Source organism: Eufriesea mexicana, unplaced genomic scaffold, assembly GCF_001483705.2.
Source record: "Eufriesea mexicana isolate 0111107269 unplaced genomic scaffold, ASM148370v2 scaffold124, whole genome shotgun sequence".
In the NCBI taxonomy this organism is placed as follows: domain Eukaryota; kingdom Metazoa; phylum Arthropoda; class Insecta; order Hymenoptera; family Apidae; genus Eufriesea; species Eufriesea mexicana.
The window spans coordinates 3302667-3325200 of NW_016908357.1; the positions used below are offsets into that span (position 1 = coordinate 3302667).

Genomic DNA, 22534 nt, shown 5'->3' on the forward strand with positions numbered 1-22534 from the left:
AATATGGGAAACCGGGCTGGAGAGGGTTACGTGGTCCTCGGCATCCGGCTGTACCCTGAATACGCTCCGCGGAGCCGAGATACGCGAAATAAAAGTATCAGTCGCGGAGAGAGTGGTAAAACCGACGGTGGGTGGGGGTGTGGGGCACGCGAGAGTGGAAAGAGGGTGATTCCTGTTATACAGAGGATGACCCGAGATGCCATATTTCAAAGTGGAGGCGTCCTCCGAGGGGCCGTGAATACCTTAATAGTCATAAGATGTATCCGCATGCGGCCGCTATACACCGGTTCTACCCCCTCCTAAACGTATTCGAACGTTCCACAGTCATCTCCATCGCGGAACGATACGGCCCTGGACAGCCGTTTCCGGCTGGGATATGACGAGGACCTCGAGCAACCTTCGTCTCCGCTGGCCGTATCCCCGGTTATGCCGGGGAAAATTGCGGGAAACGCGGGAAATACTCGAAATTGGTGCAGCCAGAGTACCGCCCCATGCAACGGGGAATTGCACTCGACCTGGTACTTGCAGGAATTGTCTGGTTTGTCGGGCAATCTTCTCGATGTTCGATGCAGATCGCTCGGGACGGGTGCCTGGAACGGCGAGGAGGTGGCGAAATTGAGAGAGAAGCTAACGCGAGCGTGTTAAGCTCTGAACTGCTAAAATAAAGATTTCCCCTGTTGCACTGTTCTTGTTCAGATAAAGATCCAAATTGTTCTCGAGTCGATCTCTGGATTAGAGAAAATGGCGGGGGTAGTTTCAAACGGAATATCGATTTCATCGATCGATACGAATAGAAAATTCAATGACGAGTAATTCGCTGTTATTTGTACGGGAAATAGAACAGGAACTTTAGTGGTGAAAAAATAAAACGAAATTCGCGGTCTGGCGCAACAAATTCGCGGAATGAACGACACGGAAGCGGTATAATATTTACGGGGAACGTCGTCGAAAAAGGCATCGTTAACGTCACGAATCGGGGAGACCGGGCCGAGTACAGCGCAGGAAGATTCCCGGCCTACCTGTCCGGAGGAAATGAACAGGCTTCATAAATCTGGCCAACGATACGGTGCTCCCGGTAATCACGTCATTACGCGAACAACCGAACGAATGCGCTCACGGACAGCATCTCGCGCTATTTAATAATGAGCGGCTCTCTATTACTCAATGGCTATTAGAGAGGGGATGAAACGCCGCCAGATAACTATAGAGCGAAAGAGACGGAGGGAGAGAAGGAGAGAGAGAGAGAGAGAGAGAGAGAGAGAGAGAGAGAGAGAGAGGGGGTTGGCTTTCGGTTCCACTCCGTTCACGGTGCAATCGGTTAATCACCGTTCTCTCATCCCCATTTCTGAGACACGATTTAAGCGGGCGGCGTGTTCCAGCCACCCCCGCGAGTCCCCATATCAATTAATCTTACCCAGAATGCAATAACTGTCCAATCTGCCCCCGTGGCTGCGTCATGGTGTCGCGCAGTCAGTGCTGTAACGCTCTCCTTTCTCCTGAACCAACCCCCGTTCAACCCCCTCGTCGTCCGCGTTTCCCTCCTTTCTCGCTCGTTTTTCCTTCTCCTTCTCGTCCGCGACGACCAACGTGTCTCCTCGGGTCATTGTCTGCGAAACACTCGCGAGAAGGTCCTCGCGAGAAGGACCAAGCGAAGCGATCCTCCGGAAAATCTCACGTCCGACCGTCGCGTCGTTTTCCTCTCGTGCGTTTTCCGGCCTGTGAAATAACGAGAGGTGTACCGAGAATCAGGGGTGAGAAAGGACGAGGGAGCGAAAGGAAGGGAAAAAGGTAGGGTCGAGGAAGCTCGACGAACGAAACTCGTCGGGAAACATATTGGGCCGTTAAGGGGTTCGCCGTTAAGGGGTAGCCTGCTTAATTGGCACGACCGTTTAACCCTGAATTACACCGGGTGGCTCGCGCAGCCCGGAACGAGCGTGATCCGGAGCAACCAGATTCCCTGGTCAATGATTAATCGGGGTCGATGTTCGATCGTTGTCCCTCGTTGCCTCGTTATCGACTGGGTAAATACGTTCGATGTATCCGTGGTCGCGCGATACTCGCGAGGGGGTGGACTTTCGATAAGATTTCGGTGATCGAAATTCTTCGCGCTAGTCGAAGCGAATACGGGAAGACTTTGTCGGTGGGATAAATCGAGAAAATGAGAAATATTCGAGGGGTTTGAAATAAATCTCCTTTTTATTCGAGTAACGGTTGATATAAACCTCGTGGAGGCGCGCGCGAATCGGCCATGGAGACGCGCGAATATGGCGATTCGGCGAGAAAGAAAGGGATTGATCGTGTCACTGAGAGAGAATTACAAATGGTAACAGCATTTATTGTTAATAATAATAATATTAATAATAATAATGGCAATAATATTAATAGCGAGTTCTCTAATTACAATAATTACATAATGATAGGAATGGTACAACAATAAAAACTTCAATAGCGTGAAGAGAGAAAGAATACAATTATCTGTTTGGCGAGACCCGTGCGGGGGATGTCGCATCCCCGATATTTCGATCAGGGTAAATCTGTTCCAAACGCCATTTTGCTTCGTCTCTATTTATAATATTTATAGCCTCGGTCTCGTTTGTGCTTTTTATTTATTTATACTCGTATTTATATATGTATATATTTATACGCTTAGGCTAGGCGAGATACAATCTATGTGCTATTTACAAGTATTTTTTGGTCACAGTTGCAACTTTGGAGTGGGTGATGCCCTTTCTTGAACGATAGGTGCTGGAGATATGCAAAATACAGTACGCTGCTCGTACTTTTCTTACGCGACGTCTATCGTGGACGATCAAACGAGTTGGATGAAAGTCTCCTGTCGCTTGCGCGATATCGATCGAATAAAATAAATTTCTCGCCTTCATACGCGTACGTTGAATGGAAAAATGCTCGAAACGGAATCGATTGGGATGCGCGATTGAATTAAGCTCGTTCGATCGTCCCAATGAACGTCGCGTAAACGTCTACGTAATAAGAGAAGTAGAGTGGAACGATTATCGATACTTAACGAACGATTCAACACGGAGAGTAGCGACGCTGGAAACAAAGGAATTTCTCTCTGGACTTTCCCAAACACCGTTCGCCCTTCGTCTTCTTAATAGAATCCACTAAAAATGCCTAACGATTCCACGAAAAATCGCGAAAACAATCATCGACGAATCGAGTAGCGTGTTTCGCCCAAGAAAAAGGATCGTCGAGGATCTAATCCCGTCCTATAATAGTACTTTCTTGCTCGAGCCGCGGTATGGAATGTACAGCTTTGGTAACAATTATGCGCGTATATCACTTTGCACACACTCGTCCGCTTCCAACCCCGGTCTGGAATAACATATCGGAATGTACGGTTGCATTCCAGTCGACGAACTCTGACGAGGTCCCATACGAGATCTCGCATTGCACCGGAAAAGACGTACGCGTCGACCGTCGAATTGTTAAATAATAAATACAAGAGTTTCTTAAATGTACAAGTCAATGTACACTGCCTAGTGTAAAAAGTTCGACGAAGCTTCGACGACGAAGAGAACGCGATCTCTCTCGCCGAAGATTCCCCCGATTGCACCATTTGGAAAAAATTCGATTAACATTCTCAACCTGTTCCTCTTGGAGGATAAAAAGTTTACAGTCCGTTTGATTATCGTCGGAGAATTATTCACTGCATCATCGGCGGATTGCCGTTAGGCAAAGAGTTTTGGCCAGGCATCGAGCCGATCGCCGGTCGTTGAGACGTGTTGAGGTCGGCGTGCTGGGTCTCTCGATGCCTTCTCAGGTCGACCTTCCGCTGGAAAGCTCGGCCGCAAAGCTCGCAGGCGAACGGCTTGAAGCCCGTGTGCTTCCTCGAATGCGTGATCAGGTTACTGCTTTGAGAAAACGCCTTGCCGCATACTTGGCACTTGTGCGGCTTCTCACCTGCAACAAAGATGTCGAAATATTCGTCAGCGACGCTTCGTCCGAACAAAAAGAATACGTTAATTCCTAAATGTATCATTAAACGATCGAACATCAAAATTTCTGACAACCTTCGCGATAGTACCACCCCCTTACCTTCGCTCGTGTCTCCACGATACCCGGTAAGAATCGACAAAAGTTCCACATACCACCCCGATATCTCGGTACTTATGTCAATCAAAGGTTCTCCGACATTGTCATAAACGAGCCACGGTGAAGCACCCAAAACACGTCGAACCACCCGCTCCCTATACGGTGCAAGTCGATCGAAATCTGTCGAACGACAGTGGAGTCATTCACGCGCCTCGGTCTCGACATTCTGGCGGTCAGGAGCGTTAATTTGGAAGCAGGCTGACCCTTGGAGCGAGCGTCTTGGCGCTGGTACGAGTACGAGTAGTACAAGCCGGGACGAAGGCCGACAGATACTCCTGGAGAAATGTGGAGGTGTTCCAGGGGGGTGGTATCACGGATGCGGGGCACGCCCGGTCAAGATTTCCTCCCAAGCGAGAATCTCAGCCTCCCCGGCGGCGAGGCAGAGGGAAGAGATCGCGGCAGACAGGGTGCGGGGGTGGAGGACGCAGCCGGGTCTGGGTTAGGCGAAAGGAGTGGGAGAACGTGCACAGGGGTGGATGAAACGGGTAGGGTAGCCGTTCGTTTCTCTCGTGGTGGCCGCGAGTTCTGATTGGCGGCCGGGGGCGGCTCCAACCCCCGTGTTGCCATGACTACCGGGGATAACCCGGCGGTAGATCGCGAAAGAACGAGAAAGAGAGATGAAACGGGGGTTTGGGTGGCAGAGAACGAGAAAGAGCCGGTCCAATGGAGAAAGAGGCAGGAGAGTGACAGAAGGAGCAGCAGGGATGGTTTCGGGGGCGAGAGAACGACGAAGACAGAGGGTAAATACGGGCGGGGTGGAAGAAGAGGCTGGAGGATGCCAGCGATGCGAACTATCCTGGCCGAGGGCAGCACAGGCCCGTTAATGGAGTCCCCTATCCGCTCATACGTCCACTCCTCCGCGTTTGTCCGATAGATACAGGAAGCACACACGCAAGCGTGCACACACAGCCTCGAGAGATCTCCGTGAGGCGGTGGGTGGATCCATAAACAACTCGTTAGCCGAGCCTTCAATCTCGCCCCGCCGATACGACCGGGCCGTCGATCACCTTTGCGATTATACCCGATCGTTATCTTGATTTCTTTTCGGATAAACTACGTGGCGTTTTGATTTTCTCCTGTATCGCGCAGATACCAGCTGCTATCGAATTTCGGCGACCAAACGAAATATCAGAGGTTGAAGAGATTTGCTGCAGGGATTAACGAGGTAGATTAACCAAGATGGAGGAACGATACGTCAAGGCTCGTTCGATTTTTCTGCGTCTCGAGAAGATGATAAAATAAGCGAAGATTCGGTAGACAAAGCGCGAGGAAAGATTAAAGTCTAGCTATAAAATTATCGGAGAAAAATTGTCCTAATGATTACTGAAAGATCATAGAGGAGAAGATTAAGTATCGAGTACACGGGAAATTTATTTAACGAGGGAAACGTCGTCGAATAATGGGTTTTTGGGACGGAGAAGACCGCAACGATTCGGATACACTTAAAATCGGGATTCAAGGGAGGATTCAGGGTTAAGGATGAGTCGTCAAGGGCGTGCTGCTGGAATTCGTCGGGGCTGCCGCTCGATGAAATTCCACGGAGTTCTCCGTGCCCGGATGAAACGGCAGAATGAATAGAATTTTCACGGCGTTAAGAGAGAAGCTGGAAAACCGGAGAGAAATGAGAGCGGAGAACGAAGTCTAGGAGTACCGTTTGGAATTTACGCGGCCGTAAAATCAAAAACTTTCCGTACCGAGGTTGCCTGCTCGATATAGATCGGTTCCTTTCGGAAAATCTCACCCGATGCCGATACCTCCGACATAAAGAAACGGAAAAAAAGAACAACTTAACGATTTATTTTTCCAAAAATTCTTCCACGAAATTTCAATCTCCCGAATATCCGCTCGAACGAATTTCAGTTCTCCGTGAAGGAGGACATCGAACGGAAGAATTTCCGTACCACGAAGGAGAAAGAGCTACGGGTCAAAAGAAAGAAGACGAAGCCTGCGAGGAGGGACGTCTCCCGGAATTTACGTGCTCGTAAAAATCAAGAACCGTCGGAGCTTTTCCACCGAGGTTGCCCTTTTCGTCTTCATCTCTCGGAGAAACCCAGCCACCGTGGCTCCGGAGCTTCGTCTACGAGGTGAATGCGCATCAGTGCACTCCACGTTATACCCTGGCCACCGTAACGGGAATACGTAGACGAATACGTACACGTGGTTTGTCTTCGCAGAATCCGTTATGCGAGTGTCGAATACACGGGAACACTATGCTACGCTAAACGAGAAACAGGTGCACGAACATTCCTTTATGCAACTGCACGGTTTCGAAGAGAAGAAGACGGAAAGAGAGGAGGTCTGGTGAAAGATTTAACTGCCTGGCAGTACAGATTCCTCGTGCTCTCATTTTTTCAAACGAAGGATAAAGAAATGAGTCGAACGAAGAAACAGATGCAAGAAAGTCGAAGCTGAGAACCCCTGAGGTTTAAGACGCCATTACACCCCTGGGCTGTCGGCCGACGCCCCTAAAACTATATTAAACTCCCGGAAATCTTGCGAGGGTCCTCTCTCCTTCGCTAATTCCCTCCCTTCTTCGCGTTCCTATTGCCTGCCCCCAGCCGACAGTGCCCACTAGAAACATCATCCCCCGCTATCCTTCAACCCTCCGTTCGCCCGGAGGAACTCTCGAGAGCGGAAAACCAAGACGGTAGTTTGATCGCTTCCGCCATCGGGACGACCAACTTTTCGAATCGTCTCGTTGCTCGATGGTTTTGTTTTCGCGGTGCGTCCATGAAACAGGGATATTTCTTCCTTTCCCTTCGTGGACGTATAGGAGAGGAAAGTTTTCGACGATGCGATCGAGATAATTCTTAGAATTGCTTCCCCGTGACTAACCACGATGGAGAACGCGAAGGACATTAAGCTGAATCGTTACACTCTACGATTTCCAGATGTCAATTATATTGCTTCTTTTTATAAATAAATTAAAGATATACCGGTAAAATATTTTTCATTTTAGAAGAATATTCCCGTGAACCAAGTTTGTAATAGAATTATACGAATTTTCCAACGATTATCCTGAAACTTAAATCGAGAAGAGACTGCGAGTGGCGAGGAGGAGTGGCCAGAAAAGAGAGACGAAGATGAACCGGACTCTGGCTGAGGCATTGATTTCCTCTAGTCTTCATCGACCACGTTCCGACCCTCTGGGGGCGTCCCTACCCTCTAACTGAAATCCTCGCGAGAGGCGAGCAGAAAGAAAATCGAAGGAAAGTACCATATCTCATATTTCATATCGGGGGGGCAGCATGGATTTTCTTGCGCGTCTGCAAAGCTTCGCGTAAGCGTTACCCGGCGACGTCGGGCGAATCTTTCCCAGCGAGCTCTGTTTCTGTCACATGAAACAGGGAAAGGAATCCAGGTGCTTTCAATCGGAATCCCGGGTTGTGTTTTGCTCCGATCGAACAATGGGATTTCTCGCAGCCGTCCCTGAGATCATCCATAGCATACGTCATATATAATTCGTCCAATAAATCTTAATATCCTAACATATCTATTACATGTTTATTATAAAGGCAAATTATTGTAGTCTACGACTCAAATTCTCCGAGCCAGATTTTAAAACAATTATTTCCAAAACGGTCAATTATATTTCATAACGACTAACTAAAATTTCCTGGAACCAACCTGTTTCTTCGCATAACTAATTTGAATTAAAACTGACCGATCCACAATAATTAGTAGAATTATCTGCAAATTATCGAAAGGTGTATATCTACCTCACATAAACTACCCCTTACTACCCCGAATCGTTAAAACCGTCGAATCAACGATTAGCTCTCGCTTGCGTCAGCTACTCAAGGAAACCACCCTCGCCATTCGAAGAACTTAGCTTTATGCATCCAACCGGAGTTCTGTCAACGACTGTTACCAGTCCCATGGGTCAGGCGGGTCCAACAACTCGGTTGTATTTACTATTTTACGCGTACACGAGTACTAGGATGGCAGCGGATGAAGTGGCCGGCTAAAACGCCAACACGATACGATGCGTTGTCGACGCGACTACAACGACGAACACGGTGGGCTTATGTGTGTCGCGTTTTACATGCCGCCACGTATGCCGTGGCTACATCGTTTCCACGGCCGATACGGATACAGGGTGGGCCGGTGGGTGGGCGGGTGCAGGGCCGCCAATGACAAGAGCACAGCCCTGGGAATTTGCGGCGGTCGGGCTGCAGCTGGAAATGTTTTGCACGGTACTGATATTCCGGCCTGACGACGAAATGCCTGGTAAACACGAAAAAATCGTCGCCGGTTTTCGGGGATGAAAAATATCGTTGATTCGGGGGCATCGATGCTGCCGTGAACGTTTTAATTCGCGAGGAGGGGAGATGAAAACCGTTGCAGTCATTTCTCTGGCGAAACAGAGCTGATTAACAACCCCTCCGTTGACGCTAATTAAACGACACTACGATCTTCTTTGGAAGATACTCGGGGTTCAAGTGATGTTTGATTTGATTCCAGGTTCGTTTCGTAGGGGATGTAAAAGAGACGGAGGAACGATGTTAATTGGAATGTTAGAATAAGCGTGGAAACAAATTTTCACCCGTCACAGTGCACATTTAGGATGCGCTTCTGATTGTCAGTACTTGGTCGCGATAATACTAGAAGGGGGAAAGTTGGTTGGAGGCGAAGCAAGGAAGAAACACGATACCAGAGCTAAGTCTGTTAGCTCCTTAGTGCTTTCGGTATACCGCAGGGATCCTCGGTAATAATCCTCTCTCCCGGACGATCACGGCGGATGTATGGCTATTAAATTATTACAGCGTCGATCAACATTAGGAATCGTGACAAATCCGATCTGCGCGCGAAGGCCCTTCGCCGGCCCCGCTTTCCGTGTGCGCGCACCTTAATTGACAATTGTGACTCAGACGACTTTCTCTTATCCGCCCATTGAGATTGCCAGGAGAACCGCTAATAACCTGTCCCATATCGACGAGAATTATGTACTCCGACTGCTCCAAAGAAATCAAATAGCTCGCGGCAGATCAAATAGATACCCAAATTCCGATTGAAATACCCGAAGAAAAAAGATGACGTCGAATGAACATCCGAGTTTAAGGAATTCGAGGGTTGAAAGGATTCGTGCAGGAATCGAAGCTGATGAAAGAACTTCGCCGATCGTTTCTTTACCTGGCGCTAAACGGTCTCAAGGGTTGGTAAGACCGGTACATATGAATTGCGTCGATGCAACGCTCGCATTCTGGGCGCAGTTAATTTCAAGCCCCGAGGCTAGGGATGGTGGGTTCGAGCTGCCGGTTACGCGGATAGGTGGAGAAGCGAAAAAGGAGGATGCAGAGGGATGAGTGGCGAGATATGGCGGGCCAGGTGGAAGGGGCTGACGTGCTTCTGGCATGTCGATATCCCTGGAAATTTAATCATGCCGCTTCACTATGAACACTATGCGCCACCCGCCGCTATATGGATGATGCCTTGGATCCGTGGAACGTTATACCGGCGAATTTGCATGTTTAATGCGGTATCGGTTGCTTATGCTGCCTCGCCGACGTGACATTAAATATAACACCGCGTGGTCTAACGAACGCGGAGGCTCTATCTATTTACACCCTTCTGGGGGTGGCGCGCTTCTACGTCTGTGAACGAGGAGCCATCTTTGCGAACAGATCTTTCGTCGAGTACGTTTATCGCAATTTCCAGTGCACAGTGCACATATGTCGATATCTCGTTTTCGAGCACGGAGAAAATCGGCGAAGGAACGGGTTTCAAGCAACAGGGAATTGCGAACCTTTTCGAGCCAGATCTGATTAAGAAAAATGCAACGATCACCGAGAACGCGACTCGTGTCGCACGTGAACTATTATTTCGCCAATGGAGGGAATACGTCGGCGTCGCTAACGAGCCGTAAAGACGAAAACGGGGCGAAAGATGGGAAGGTGGAGCGAAAGGCGTGGGGCCAGGGCCGGCCTCGGAGCATGTCGCGAAGTTTAAACAGCTTAGAGGGATGTTGCGGCGCCCCCGATGCTTGGGGCGCCAAGTCAGCCGGAAACCTCTAATAGCCCTGTCTCGTCTACATAGGAAGGAGAGGGATGAACCGGGGTACAGACGGAGATAGAGTCCGCAGGCGTACGGTGAACGCGGCCACAAAGGTGGCTGTATAGGTTGCACGCTTGTATCTCCTCGGGTATACGATAACCGCACCCTCGAGGTGAGTTTGAGGGAGACGTTCGGCCAGGTATCCCTACATTAGAGCCACCGCTAAATTCATAATACGCCGGCGAAACGCGTCCGTATCTCTTTCATGTTTATAGAGTTGTCCCGTTTAGTTACAGACCCGTCCCTCGAACCGCAAACTCGGAAACTCGCGTGCATTAGAGAATTCGTCCTTTATCTGCATCGATACCGCAAAGAAGTATCTTCCTTAAATTCTTTCGCGGCGATATTTCTCAGACAAAAGCAAAGTTTCAGCGAGCTTTAACTTTCGGGAAATTTTGAAAAATTGATGCGACAGATTGAGCGTACAGGGAATGTTAATGCTCACTGTCTATCCGATGAAACGTCGTTCCCTTTTATCTGCGACGTGTTGCGTGAAACATCGAGAAACGGATCGATCGAATTCCTCCGGTTGATCGAAATAAAACTACGGAACGTAGTACGAACGTCCAGGAAAATCGCGAACGAGCAAATCGATGACGATTTACGACGAGCGTGATTGAACCTCTAAAGATGAGGGAGCCATCTCTTTGCAACTGAAGTGCTCAGCATCTTCGCAAGCATAAACATCGAACCTATATAGGCTCGTCTACGTGATGAGATCGCGAAGTGTACAGACGGTATGGTAACCCTCGCCGATCTTCATCCCCATCGACTTCGCACCGTTGGTGGACAGGTTGTGTTTATTGTGAAAACACCGAGGCCACTGTTGCGAGTTCGATCGCACGGGCAAGCATGTGTGTTTAAGCGCGCATGCACCCTGCAACTTGATTGTCCCGATGGCAGAAAGACGTGGGTTTTGATCGATAACATTTCCCTGTAATCACGAGCCCTACCCGCGTCCTTTCCATCCATGAAACTAATTCTACGATCCATCGAATCCTCGCAGTAGAACCGGAAAAACCTCGCGTCAAATTGATTAAATCCTCCTGAACCTACCGATGGAATTCGCTGTTTGCTATATAGACACGACGCGAGATACTCGACAAATACAAATAGGGGATGAAGAATTTGTTACGGGTGAAAGAAGCGGAACGAGCAAGATCGCGTTACAAAGAAGGAATATCAAATTGTAGAATCGAGCTGTTCCTACCGTCGTCACTCGCGAAAGAAAGTTATCAGCGAGGCTCTCAGTTTTCCCAAATCATCACGTCGTCTGCGCCACTCGAGGGCGCGAACTTCAAAGAGCAATATTTTCCCGGACTCGGACGCGGAGGATCATCAGAAATAGATAAGTTCAATGTTTTCTCATCGGAAGCGGTCGTGTGTGGCCACTTGTCGGTCTGTCACCGTTCATCCGGACCGTCAACCGGCTCGTCAACCCCTTTTGCGGCCACCCCGGGGCCGTGCACTTGACTGGTAGGCCAGAACGCAGCCCAAAAGGCGCAGCTAACAGCGAAGGTAACGCGAAGTAACGCGCTCGACCCCTCGGTAGCTATTCCGGCTGCTGGCTCGCGCACGAACAATATTTGCAGAGCTCTTATTCCCGCACTTCCCAGCCCCGTAAGCGCCGCTTCAACCCCCTGGCCCCCTCGTCTCTCTGTACGCGCTCCACCAAGCCCCCGTTTCTCTCGCCACCCCTCGTGTGCACCAGCAACCACCTACCTACCTACCTACCTAATAATGATTTTACGTTACGCCATGCCGGTCCCCTGGGAATCCGACGGTGCCGCACCCTTATTGCACATGGCCCGTGCTCACGACGAAGGGAATATAGTCGCAGAAGAGGGGACAAGGGGCTACTGGAAAGAGAGGACTGATTATCATTAGCAGGAGAGTCCCAGAACACCCTCGGTTTACTGCTTGACGCACGTACGCACGCCACCTCGAGGTCATGCCAGTGAGGGATTTCGTTTTACGGATTGAAGGCGGGGGTGGAATACGCGGGGCGACGGGGACGTACCGTCGACGTTCCAGGATTTTAATTGAACTAGTTAGGAGTGGAGTCGTTGGCCGGGTACAGTTTAAGCAGACTTTTGGCTCGAATACGGAGACTACTTTCTGAAAAGTCGCGTATTAATTTTATACCTAGTGGTCTGCCATTGAAGATATGGCGATGAAACAATTGCATGGAAAGGGGAAGGCAAACGACAGAGAAAATTGCCAACGGTGTCGGACACCAGCTCTTTCGGCCTCTCTGAATTTTTCATCCCCCTGAATAATGAATTAAATGTTCCGTGGCGACCCTCGAGGAGGTTGTGCGTGAAGGTGAACAGCGTGGGCGCGGATAGACAATGGACAGAGGTCCCATAGGTTGTTAGAAACCTACAGGAAGTGACCATCGTTTTGTATCCTCTTTCGTCGAGGCCTTCTTCGCTTGTTTCGCCGAAACGAGGGTGAATGAGAGGGAGGTGAACGACAGTTAGAGCGACAAGGAGGTGGAGAAGGAGGAGCATGGGGGAGGACAAGGTGATAATTTGATAAGACATTGGGAGGGTTGCCATGGAGACGATACAAAACCCAGACCCCGACTGGAACACTCCTTCGGCCCGTTCCTCTAGCTCGCTTCTACCCTCGGAAGAACCTACTGCTCCTTCAGGAGCATCGCTCCATCAGTCGTGAGACACCTAAGTGCCAAGTGTCCCAACGCCATCGCCCACTCACCTACGGCCACCTAAGGGATGCTCCCTTGCACAGACTGGTCTTCCACTTTCGATAGGAATACGAGCTGTCGAAGTCAAAGACGGAAAAGGAGAAAGAGACAAGGTTTCCCGATAAGAAAGTTTGACATGTAAAAATTCTTCGTTGATCCGGAATCACTACGTCCAGTCAAGAACTAGAAATTTCGATTAAACGTGCAATTTCTTAAATTCCTCAAGTGGAATTCAATTTGAATAAAGAGACAAAAGTAGAAGCCCTCGTGCATGATGGTCGTTTCTAGAGAACGGAAGGACCTGTCCACGTTTCCCACGAACAATTTTCATCATAGAAAAATTCCATTCGAAGATTGGGGGTCTAGTGTGTCAGGCCAGATCGTGAGAGCAAAAAGGAGGATAGAATGATGGGCACCCCGAAAGACATTACGATTATTACCGAGTGAAACTCGCAATGAGGGGCTCGCCACCCCTAAAATGCACTGGCCACATGTGCCTGAATCCGACTGGATCCTCTTGCTTACGACAAGACTGCGTCCAGACGGTTAACTGCATTATTTATCGTACGAAGTTGCTCTGCTAATTGATCCCGGGCATCCCCGGTGCTATCAACCGAAACGAGGAATTCCTCGAGCGCGATTGTAGATATTAAAAGCGAACGAGTATGATTTCGCGTTGTTTCGGTCCCGAATGTTCCCGTAAGTTCAATAGTCATCGTCTCGAATACAATTTTCACGTTAAACAAAGAAATGAAATATCTTCGAGATATTTTTCGTAAATTACTACTGATTCGATGCCCACTAATTGAAGTAATACAAAAGAAAATCACTCACCGGTGTGTATATAGGTGTGCTTCTTCATGTCGCTCTTCTGATGGAATCTCTTCCCGCAGAACTGACAGGGGTACGGTCTCGTGTCCGAGTGGATTAAAAGATGAGTACTTAAAGTGCTGGAACGTTTAAATGCTTTGCCGCACTGCTTGCACTCGAACACCTTCTCCGCGGAATGCACGGCTCTGTGTTGCGTAAGGCTGATTTCATGGCCGAACGTTTTATTGCACAGCTCGCAGGCGAACGGTCTCTTCCCATTGTGAGATCTCCTTGCATGTACCTATAAAAACCGCATTCTTCGTGAGGAACTTCTTAAAAACACGTTACCCGAAACGACGGGGACTTCTTAACGTTTAAAAACCACACTGCGCATATGGATCATGCATATGAAGCATAACCGTGGCCCGTTTGCGTTAATCGAAGGCATGTTCGCTAAGCACCGGCATCAAGAAATACAGTGTTTACGAGTGAGTGAAACGTAAATCCGAGAGAACGAGCCGACGATTCCGACTGACGAGTATCTTCTCTCGGAAGCAATCATGCAAACCTAATTCTCGAAACCGTCTATCCGTTCGCTGTTCTCTCAAGACTTTATTCGATACATCAACAAATTGCTACCACCCGGAAGCTCCTCTCATCCGATTAAACCCACCTCGAGTCCGTGAGGCGTGCTGAACATCTTGTCGCACTTGACGCAGCTGTAGACGTCGCCGAGCGGATGATGATGGAGCCCGTGCGCGGTGTGAGTGGAATGGAGGCCAGGGTGACCTGGATGAACGCCACGCAGCAATGGGTGCAAGTGCGGAGGTAACAAATGATGGGGAAGCAGTTGAGGGTGCAGGTACGACAGGGGATGGTGAGGATGAGGTGGTAACAGTCCACCCTGAAGATGCAGGGGTGGATAGAGCATCGAGGAGCCTGGAGGTGGTGGATGCGCGCCGATCGACGTCGTGTCCCTATGTGGCGAGGCGTTTTGCAGGTGTGCCGACGGTGGATCCGGCCTGAGAAGAGCGGAAACGCTGAAAGTGTCGCCGGATTTCTTTGGTGGATTCAAGGTGGGCGATATCGCGACGCTGATGGGCGACGGCGTCGTGGACGATCGCGGTGGACTCGACGTGGCGTCGCGATCGTCCTCGTCGCCGACTTCTTCCACGTCTACGTCCACTTCCTCCTCTTCGACGTCCACGTCCACCTCGCCGTCCCGACGATCCGACGGAGGAGAGTCCGGACAGGGTGAATGCGACGGTGAGGGACTCCTCGTTGCCGGGGAACCCACCAGACGACCCACTCCGAAGGACAATCGTTCTGGAATGATAATATTGCCTCGTGTTTTTCGTGCGATAATTCTTTCGTTGTCTGGAGAGTAACTGACGGCTTACAGGGAATTAGACGGACAGCAAAGTCGCGTAGATAGCAGACGAGACAGCAGAATCGAAGATTCGGGTAGATGAACACGGACGAATGAAATTTGAGTCACGTTTCGAGTCCCTTTTCACGCTGAGTCGAAAGTAGAACGGGTAGAGGGTTAACGGGACATCGCGGAGGAAAAGAACGTTCCTTTGACATATCCCTGAACATCGAATTTTATCTGCTCGAACCTCGACACAAAATTGTGAAATCGCTGCAATCAATCGGGGAAAAAAGAGAAACGAAGCGGTGAAGAGCGATCATCGAGTATGTACACCGATACACGTGATCATACTTTAGATAAATTATCGCGTCAGACGAAATACGAGCATTTAAATCACAACAATAGTCGAGTAATGCGTCAACAAACGATCAACGACGCGATAATCAAGTATCGACGATTTCATTGACAAATGAAATCACATACGATCGAGTCATCGTCTCGATGCTTAACTCGCTTCGCGTCTGGTATTTCTAATAATCAGCAACGATCTCGAAGGCAGTGATTTACGACGTCCATCGGTCAGAAAATCGGCAGCGGTTCCTCCGCAACGTGGAAGGGGCTGCGGCCCGCGTTCTCCGCCACCCTTCGAGGGGAACAATATCAATCCGACTCTCGTAGAATGCACGGTGTACACCCAGTATATTATATTTATAATCCGTGCGCGTGACACGCGGTCACGTGCCTGGCTATATGATGCACCGGTGTCAGATAATCGCATTTAAAGCTCTCCACCATCCCCGTTCGAGAAGGGCCGATTATTATCGTGTCTCCTGGTGGCGTTGCAATCGAATCAAAATACGTCACAAGTCTCGGTAGAGTAGCCTAATGTAATGAGAAACGCCTGCGAGTCTATCGAGACGTTTCGTGGAAAAAGAAAAACAAGAAAAAAAAGGAAGCATCGCACGATACTTTTAGGGGATGTTAAAACAGGGAATGATGATCCTTATTGTAGGACACGAGTGAAGAATTCGTGGGCTGAGCACAGGGAAGACGAAAATATATCCGATTATTCTCGATTGTTTCGCTGGTTCGTTGCGTCAGATAAGAGTCAGATAAAATAGATCAAGTATGGATTATCTAATGCTCTGCACCGTCGATAGCAGATATTGCGATATTCGTAAATGTCGGATTGAACTGTTATTAAATTCCCTCGTCGAAATACACAGGCGCAATTAAGCGTTCTCGTTTAATCGAATACAACGTTAATTCGGCCACGAACTAACAGAACCATCACGAGCCAAGAACAGTCTATAAAATCCCTCATAAAACCTAAGTATCTCAACGGGATACGCTGATGGAGAGGAAAAGGGGGAGGAAAGGCAGAAGAGAAGGAAACCGAGAAGAGTCGAAGGCGAGAGTGGCAATAATCGAGAAAGCAAAAGGTAGAACACGAGTCTGGGGCAAAAGCGAAAAGAAAGAGGTAGAGGAAGTCCGGACAGATGTGACTCGGGGCAAGATAGGAAGAACTGCTTACGCAAATGCCACGTCTGGCCCTGCTGGAATGCGGTAAAAACCGACGGTGCAAACCGGCGAGAAAAACCGTCACCATCGTTCCAACCGTCCGGCAGATGGGTTACTTTGGTCCGGGTTCGGCAGTGCTTGCATACGCTTGCACGCTCCTACACGCGTATTTACGCGAATGTACGTACATCTGGAGGCTCATGGAGGATTCGCTTCACGTTTTCAGCAGCAACGTTTCTATTTGAGAGCGGGCCGCGCGCGAGCCTCGAAAAAAATTCCAGAAACCCGTCTCCGGAAATTATTCTTTTACGAGAACGGCTCTGATCGAAATTTTATAACGCACGGGGATCGTCACGGGATAGAAAAATGAGGAAACTGGAGAAGACTACCGCTGGAATTTTAATCCCCTTGTTTCGTTCGAGCAGATGGAACCGGCTAAATATTGACGAAGTTCGTGAGATTTTCCAGGAAATAATTCTCGCGTCGTCCCGTCTTCCGAATACAAATCGTACCTGGAAGATTCGCGCCCAGCAACGGTATCGATCGCGATCGCGATCGCGATAATTTTGCGAATCTTCCTCGACGGAATTCAATCCTTGTCTGGCTTTGAGATGCACTAGTCGCGACCACGATTTGACTCGAAGTTGCAAGACAATTTACAGAGACGCAACAATGGATCCGCAAGTAGCATCAAGAAGGAGGCTCGTGACAAGGGATGACAATGATGGCGATGCCGAAGATGCTTGTGGACGTGGATTAATAAAGGAAGGCCAAGCCGGGGGAACAATTAGATCGAGTTAACGGCCAACTTTAATCTTCTGTCGTCCGTCAGTCGTTTACTGCGTAGCGATCTGCCGCTATTAAAGCCGTTACACACTTCACCGTTTTCAAACCCCTTCCGTCCTGCCTGCCAGCGAATCGAAAGAAACTACGACTTGTGCCGCAAAGGCCGCCATCAATGGGCCCAAGTGACAGGAAGATGTGGGTTTTCAAAAACGGATCTTTCATCCTCGTGTCAGTACCTATTTAAATCTAATCCCTGGCTGCCTTTCAGTAGCGAGATCCTCGGATCTGTTATCGCGTGGAACACGACGGAAAAGGGAATAAAAAGAAAGAAACGAGAAATCGTGAGGGTATCCGGACATCGATTAAAATCTCTGACTGCGAGATGAAAGATGCAACGAAGAATGCCTCAGATTGTACGAAATAAATCATCGAAGCTCGACCGCCATGTTAACGATGCATCATACTCGTCCACGATACGATTTTCAACACGCTGGTCCGATCCCCGAGATCGATCAAAAGTGTCTCGCTTGATCGAAGGAATTCGCGATTAAAGGTAAATTTATCGATAAATGTCTGACTCCGAATGCCTTATACCCCTAATCTGTAATCGAGCACGGTGACGATCGCGAGATATGCATGCAGAAATACGAAGCATCTCTGAAATTTCCTCCGAATCGGTGGAAAAGTTGCCTGGTTCCAAAGAGACCAAGACTCATTGTCAGACGACTCGGAAGATCATCCTGACGATTATCGAGGTGCACGCAACGTAATGAATGGCCACGTGCACCAAGGAGTCGGAAGAGAGGACAAGCTATATGCACGAGCGTTTAACATGACAAGATGTTACTAATTCAGGGTAGGTAGAACTGAGATGCCGACCGACGTACGAGTACAAAGGGGCCGACGGTCCGAATCCCTGTACTGCGCCTCTAATCTGCTCCAATTGGGATGGCAGGAGTTAGAAGGGCCGATGTCCCTCCGCGGTATGACGCGTGCTACCATTTATCCCAATCATCGGACGACCGGTTGTTCTTAACGATCGACAAATAAAAACTACTCGTCATCCGGGCTGAGGAGGAAGCTGAACGGGGCAACAGGCCGCCCATCTACACCTTCTTCGGAGGCGAGTCTTTGACGCATTAAAACACCATTAGACCGACGAATTTTTAATCTCCGGAGCTAGTTGGGTACGCCTACTGTTCCTTCTTTCTTCCACGAGTCATACTCCTGCTCATACTCGGTTCAAGCATGGATCAACCTGCATTTCCGACTAACGAATTTGTCAATTCATCGCCCGTGTTGCGAAATCAGGGAGCTTGGGGAGTCTTATCTCTTATCGCTAACTCCGATGATACGCGCTAATTACCGAAAACTCGATCAGGTAGCGTTCGCGAGTGTTTGCTACCCTCTTAACTGAACGAAGACGAGATATCGCGACCGAGCTGCCGCGTGAAACAATTATATCTCACATAGCACGTACCTGAATGGCTTTTGGGCAAGGGTGGTAGATTCGTGACCTCGGTAGCGCTTCCAAAGGGAGCCCACAGTCTGGGGAACATTAAACGAACGTTGCATCCTCCTGAAAGCAGAAAGAACAGTCGTTGAGATATACCGTAGCCCACATATCGAACAAAGTTCGACTAAACGTTACGTGAAATCCTGGAGGAAATATGGAGGAAGGGGAAGCAGGAAGGAAAGGATAGAGGATATTTCCGAATCGTTCATGCATCGTTATTCGCGTGGCCGTGAGCAGCCGCTAACGGAGAAGCGACGTCTTCAGCGCTGACAAATTTGGTATTCCCTGGTCGTACGAAAGATCAACCCCTCGACAAGAGCGTCTTTATTAGAAAGGAGGGAGACCCTTCTCTATTTATCAACCTTGCTCCAGCCATTATTCGCTCTCTTTCTCCGCGGCTGCATTCCTATCCACGAACGTCCGCCATTCGTTTTCCAGGCCTCTTTGATCGACACCGGTAGCGCGCTGGAATTCGAACTTTTCGCCGAGGACTGCAATCTTGCGCTATCGACGGGATCGAATCAAAGTGCACGACGATCTAAAATTCACAGCGACTCGAAGGTGGATGCGAACTTGTCCGAGGGTAGAGAAAAATTTTGCGAATAACTTGGCAGATAATCCGGCGAACTTGGCCGAGACGCGCGTAATGCCATCCGACAATCAGCCGGCTTATCAAGATCGGATTCTGTTATTGCGTTTCTCGGAACCGGACAGGCTTTCTCGGCTAAGGAACGGCTGAAATCGATCGCCGACATTGTACGTATCAAGAGCTTTCGAGGAAAAAATAGAGGGAAAGAAAGAGGAGAAAAAACAGCGAGAAAGAAGGAATGAAATCCGTAATCCGGGCAATATAGTAACGGTCGGGATAATCTGAGATAGCGGCCAGAGATTAGCGCGCCACGCCGCAAAGCTATCTCATTCTCGCAGGATTATCAGAAATAAATCATATTTTCCTATAAAGCGAGCACACCACGCGGCCGAGATAAGATGACCGCGCGGTTAGGTGTACAACCAACATCGATACTGCGTGTGTACACACGGTGCAGGTAATGCGTGTTTGTTGCCCGTGAGCATCGACGATATCGGCGTTTGTTCGTGCGACGCTTATCCTGCGTGTTGCCTCTTTCGCGCTATCGTTCGCTCGTAAATCTATAAACGGTAAATCCTATAGCGTGATTTTCGAAGGAAAATCCTGGGACGATTTGCGGGGGCCACCTGCGTGGAAACTCAGGGCGAGCCTAGGGGCACGGTATGGATTTTTGTTTGAACAAGGTGCAATCGATAGTTTGAGGACTCTCGGATGTACCGTCTCCAAAGAAACGATTTGCTTAGACAACTAGCTGACAAATCTTGGAGGCCAACTCTACGCTTCGAGACCAGGTTCTTCTTCGATTGTCGAATCCTGGGGTACGATATGATGCCAGATAAGTACTCGCGAAGCGACCACAGCCAGTTTTAATTACCCGCGACAACCCGATGAATCGAAGTGTCTCAACCTTCGTCACCGCGAACCACCCCTTCGAAGCCTATGCTCGAAACGAGACACCGAGCGCGCTACCCCTGAGAAGAGGAAACCCTCTCCTGCCCATCACCTGGCAATTATCGCATAAACCGTTTAAGCTGATTCCTACACGCTACCGGCTTGATATTATTGCGTTAGCTGTTAGCCCGATTAGCAGTATTAGTATAGGTAGTCGTCTAATGCCTGTTCATCCCCTCTCACCTGTTGAACGGCCGTTCTTGCGTGCCCTTTACGCACCTGCACGCACTCACGCACGCACCCACACAGATTACCAGCTGTTCGTACACACCGGAGATTCGACTGCGCGCGTGTAGATGCATTTCGCCACGCAGAACCAATGGAGACTCGAGGCCAGTTCGGTGCACGCACGGCCGCCCGATGCGTACACGCACACGCGCGGGGTGTCAGCTCAGGTGTCGGCGCGAATTCAAGGGCGTAAACGGCGCGGTGCAGGGATAATAGGCAGGTAATAGATAGCATGATGACAGGCGACAACGGGATGAATGTCAGGGGTGAGACGCGAATCCGCGAGAGGAATGCAGAAACGATCGAAAAGGGGGGTTCGATGCGGTCGAGGTAAATGTAATTTCGCCACCCGTTCTGCGTCCGATTTCGCGACACCGCGTTGCAATCTCTATCCTGTTTTCTCCTTTTTCGTTTTTTAAATTTTTGTTTACCCATATACGCGGTGTCTGGATGTAGATGTCAGCTCGAATGTAATTTACAGACATCGAATTTCTCTGTTTGATGTTAATGGACGGACGCGAGCTAAACTCGTGTTTGAAATCAATGGTAATTGCACGCTTTGTGACCGGTCATAGGGGATGACAGATAATGGGAGTATCGAAGCTCATGTGTCATTAGCTACCGTGTGTTATTCGATTAGAAACAGAAATTCCAATTTGACGGCGTTGAGCAGTGACGTAACTGCGATTTGAAACCGCACGGTAATTCTAATTCGGTTTGATGTTCGTGCAAATGCAGCTACGGTGACTACTACTATTGTACAAATTAACTTATCGCCTTATAATACTTGCTTAATCGATACCACCGTCGATTTTACAAGTCAATAGTTAAATGCACGAGCTACGTGCATTTTAGGGTTAATCTAAACGTTTAGATCTTAGGGTTAGATCGGTGAATCTGGACAAGCAAGGACTCACCTTCGGTGTCCACGGGAACCTGAGGATTCTCCTGAAGATTCTCGTTGTTATTCGCTTCCGGTGACAACGCTTGCTGATGCACCAGCGAGGATGCCGATTGTTTCGGCTTGACGACGCGAAAAGCTGACGCCTCCGCGACACCCCTGCGTGAAAAGTCCAGGGGACCCACCCCTACAGGCGAGTGTTGCTGCTGCACTTCCATCATCGTGCTTGGACAGTTCGATCACTTTTGCTTACAACAATCCTCCCTTCACTGTACACGACATTCGCTCCTCGTTCAAGGAGCGCGTTGCACCACCACGGTGTCAACGAACCATACACCCTTATTTTTCTTTTTCTTCCGTTAGAGCAACGAACAACAATACACGCTACTTGATACCTAGCTCGAGCAAATCCTCTCACCGACACTGTTCCTCTTCAAAGATCTTCCCCGAAAATCATCCCATTCCACGAAGCTCGAGATCTACCATGGCAACATTTGGAAAAACTCGCTCGAGTCACCGCAGAATCTTCGGTCCAGTGGTCGGTGGTTCGTAACTGACGATCAGTCGATGTCGAAGACGTTGCCTGGTCGAGGATGTTGGTCGGATAACGATACACGTATCGAATGGAACGAGCTTCCGGCTGTCGAGGACACTGATTTCCGTGCGGCCCATCGGCCGGACAGGTCAGGAACGACGAGCACCAGCACCCGGGGATGTGAGAGACGTTATAGCGGGTGCCTCGACGCCGACTGCTGTTAACGGGTCTGATAGTGGAGGAACTCCCATGCGATGACGGACGAAAGTCGCGAGTTAGACTGAGAGAAAGAGAGGGGAGAGAACGCACACGAGCCTGATCATCCACTGCGGAGAGAACAAGAGTGACGGGGAGAGACGGAGAGAGACTTCGAGCAGGAACACCCACACAGATGTTGGATGCATGCCGGGATTTTCGATGGAGACTCCGCCTCCGAGGCACGCCT

General features: G+C 49.3%; 1 protein-coding gene across 1 annotated transcript; it reads right to left on the reverse strand.

Moving 5' to 3' along the window:
• Nucleotides 1–3588: 3588 nt before the first annotated feature.
• Nucleotides 3589–21775, reverse strand: LOC108555492 (zinc finger protein 584). Its single transcript, XM_017911150.1, has 5 exons — nucleotides 21571–21775; nucleotides 18850–18948; nucleotides 14364–15016; nucleotides 13715–13991; nucleotides 3589–3924 (listed from the first exon to the last, which is right to left on the reverse strand). Exons 1-5 carry the CDS (start codon nucleotides 21773–21775, stop codon nucleotides 3668–3670), a joined length of 1491 nt encoding a protein of 496 aa, XP_017766639.1. The 3' UTR covers nucleotides 3589–3667.
• Nucleotides 21776–22534: the final 759 nt, after the last annotated feature.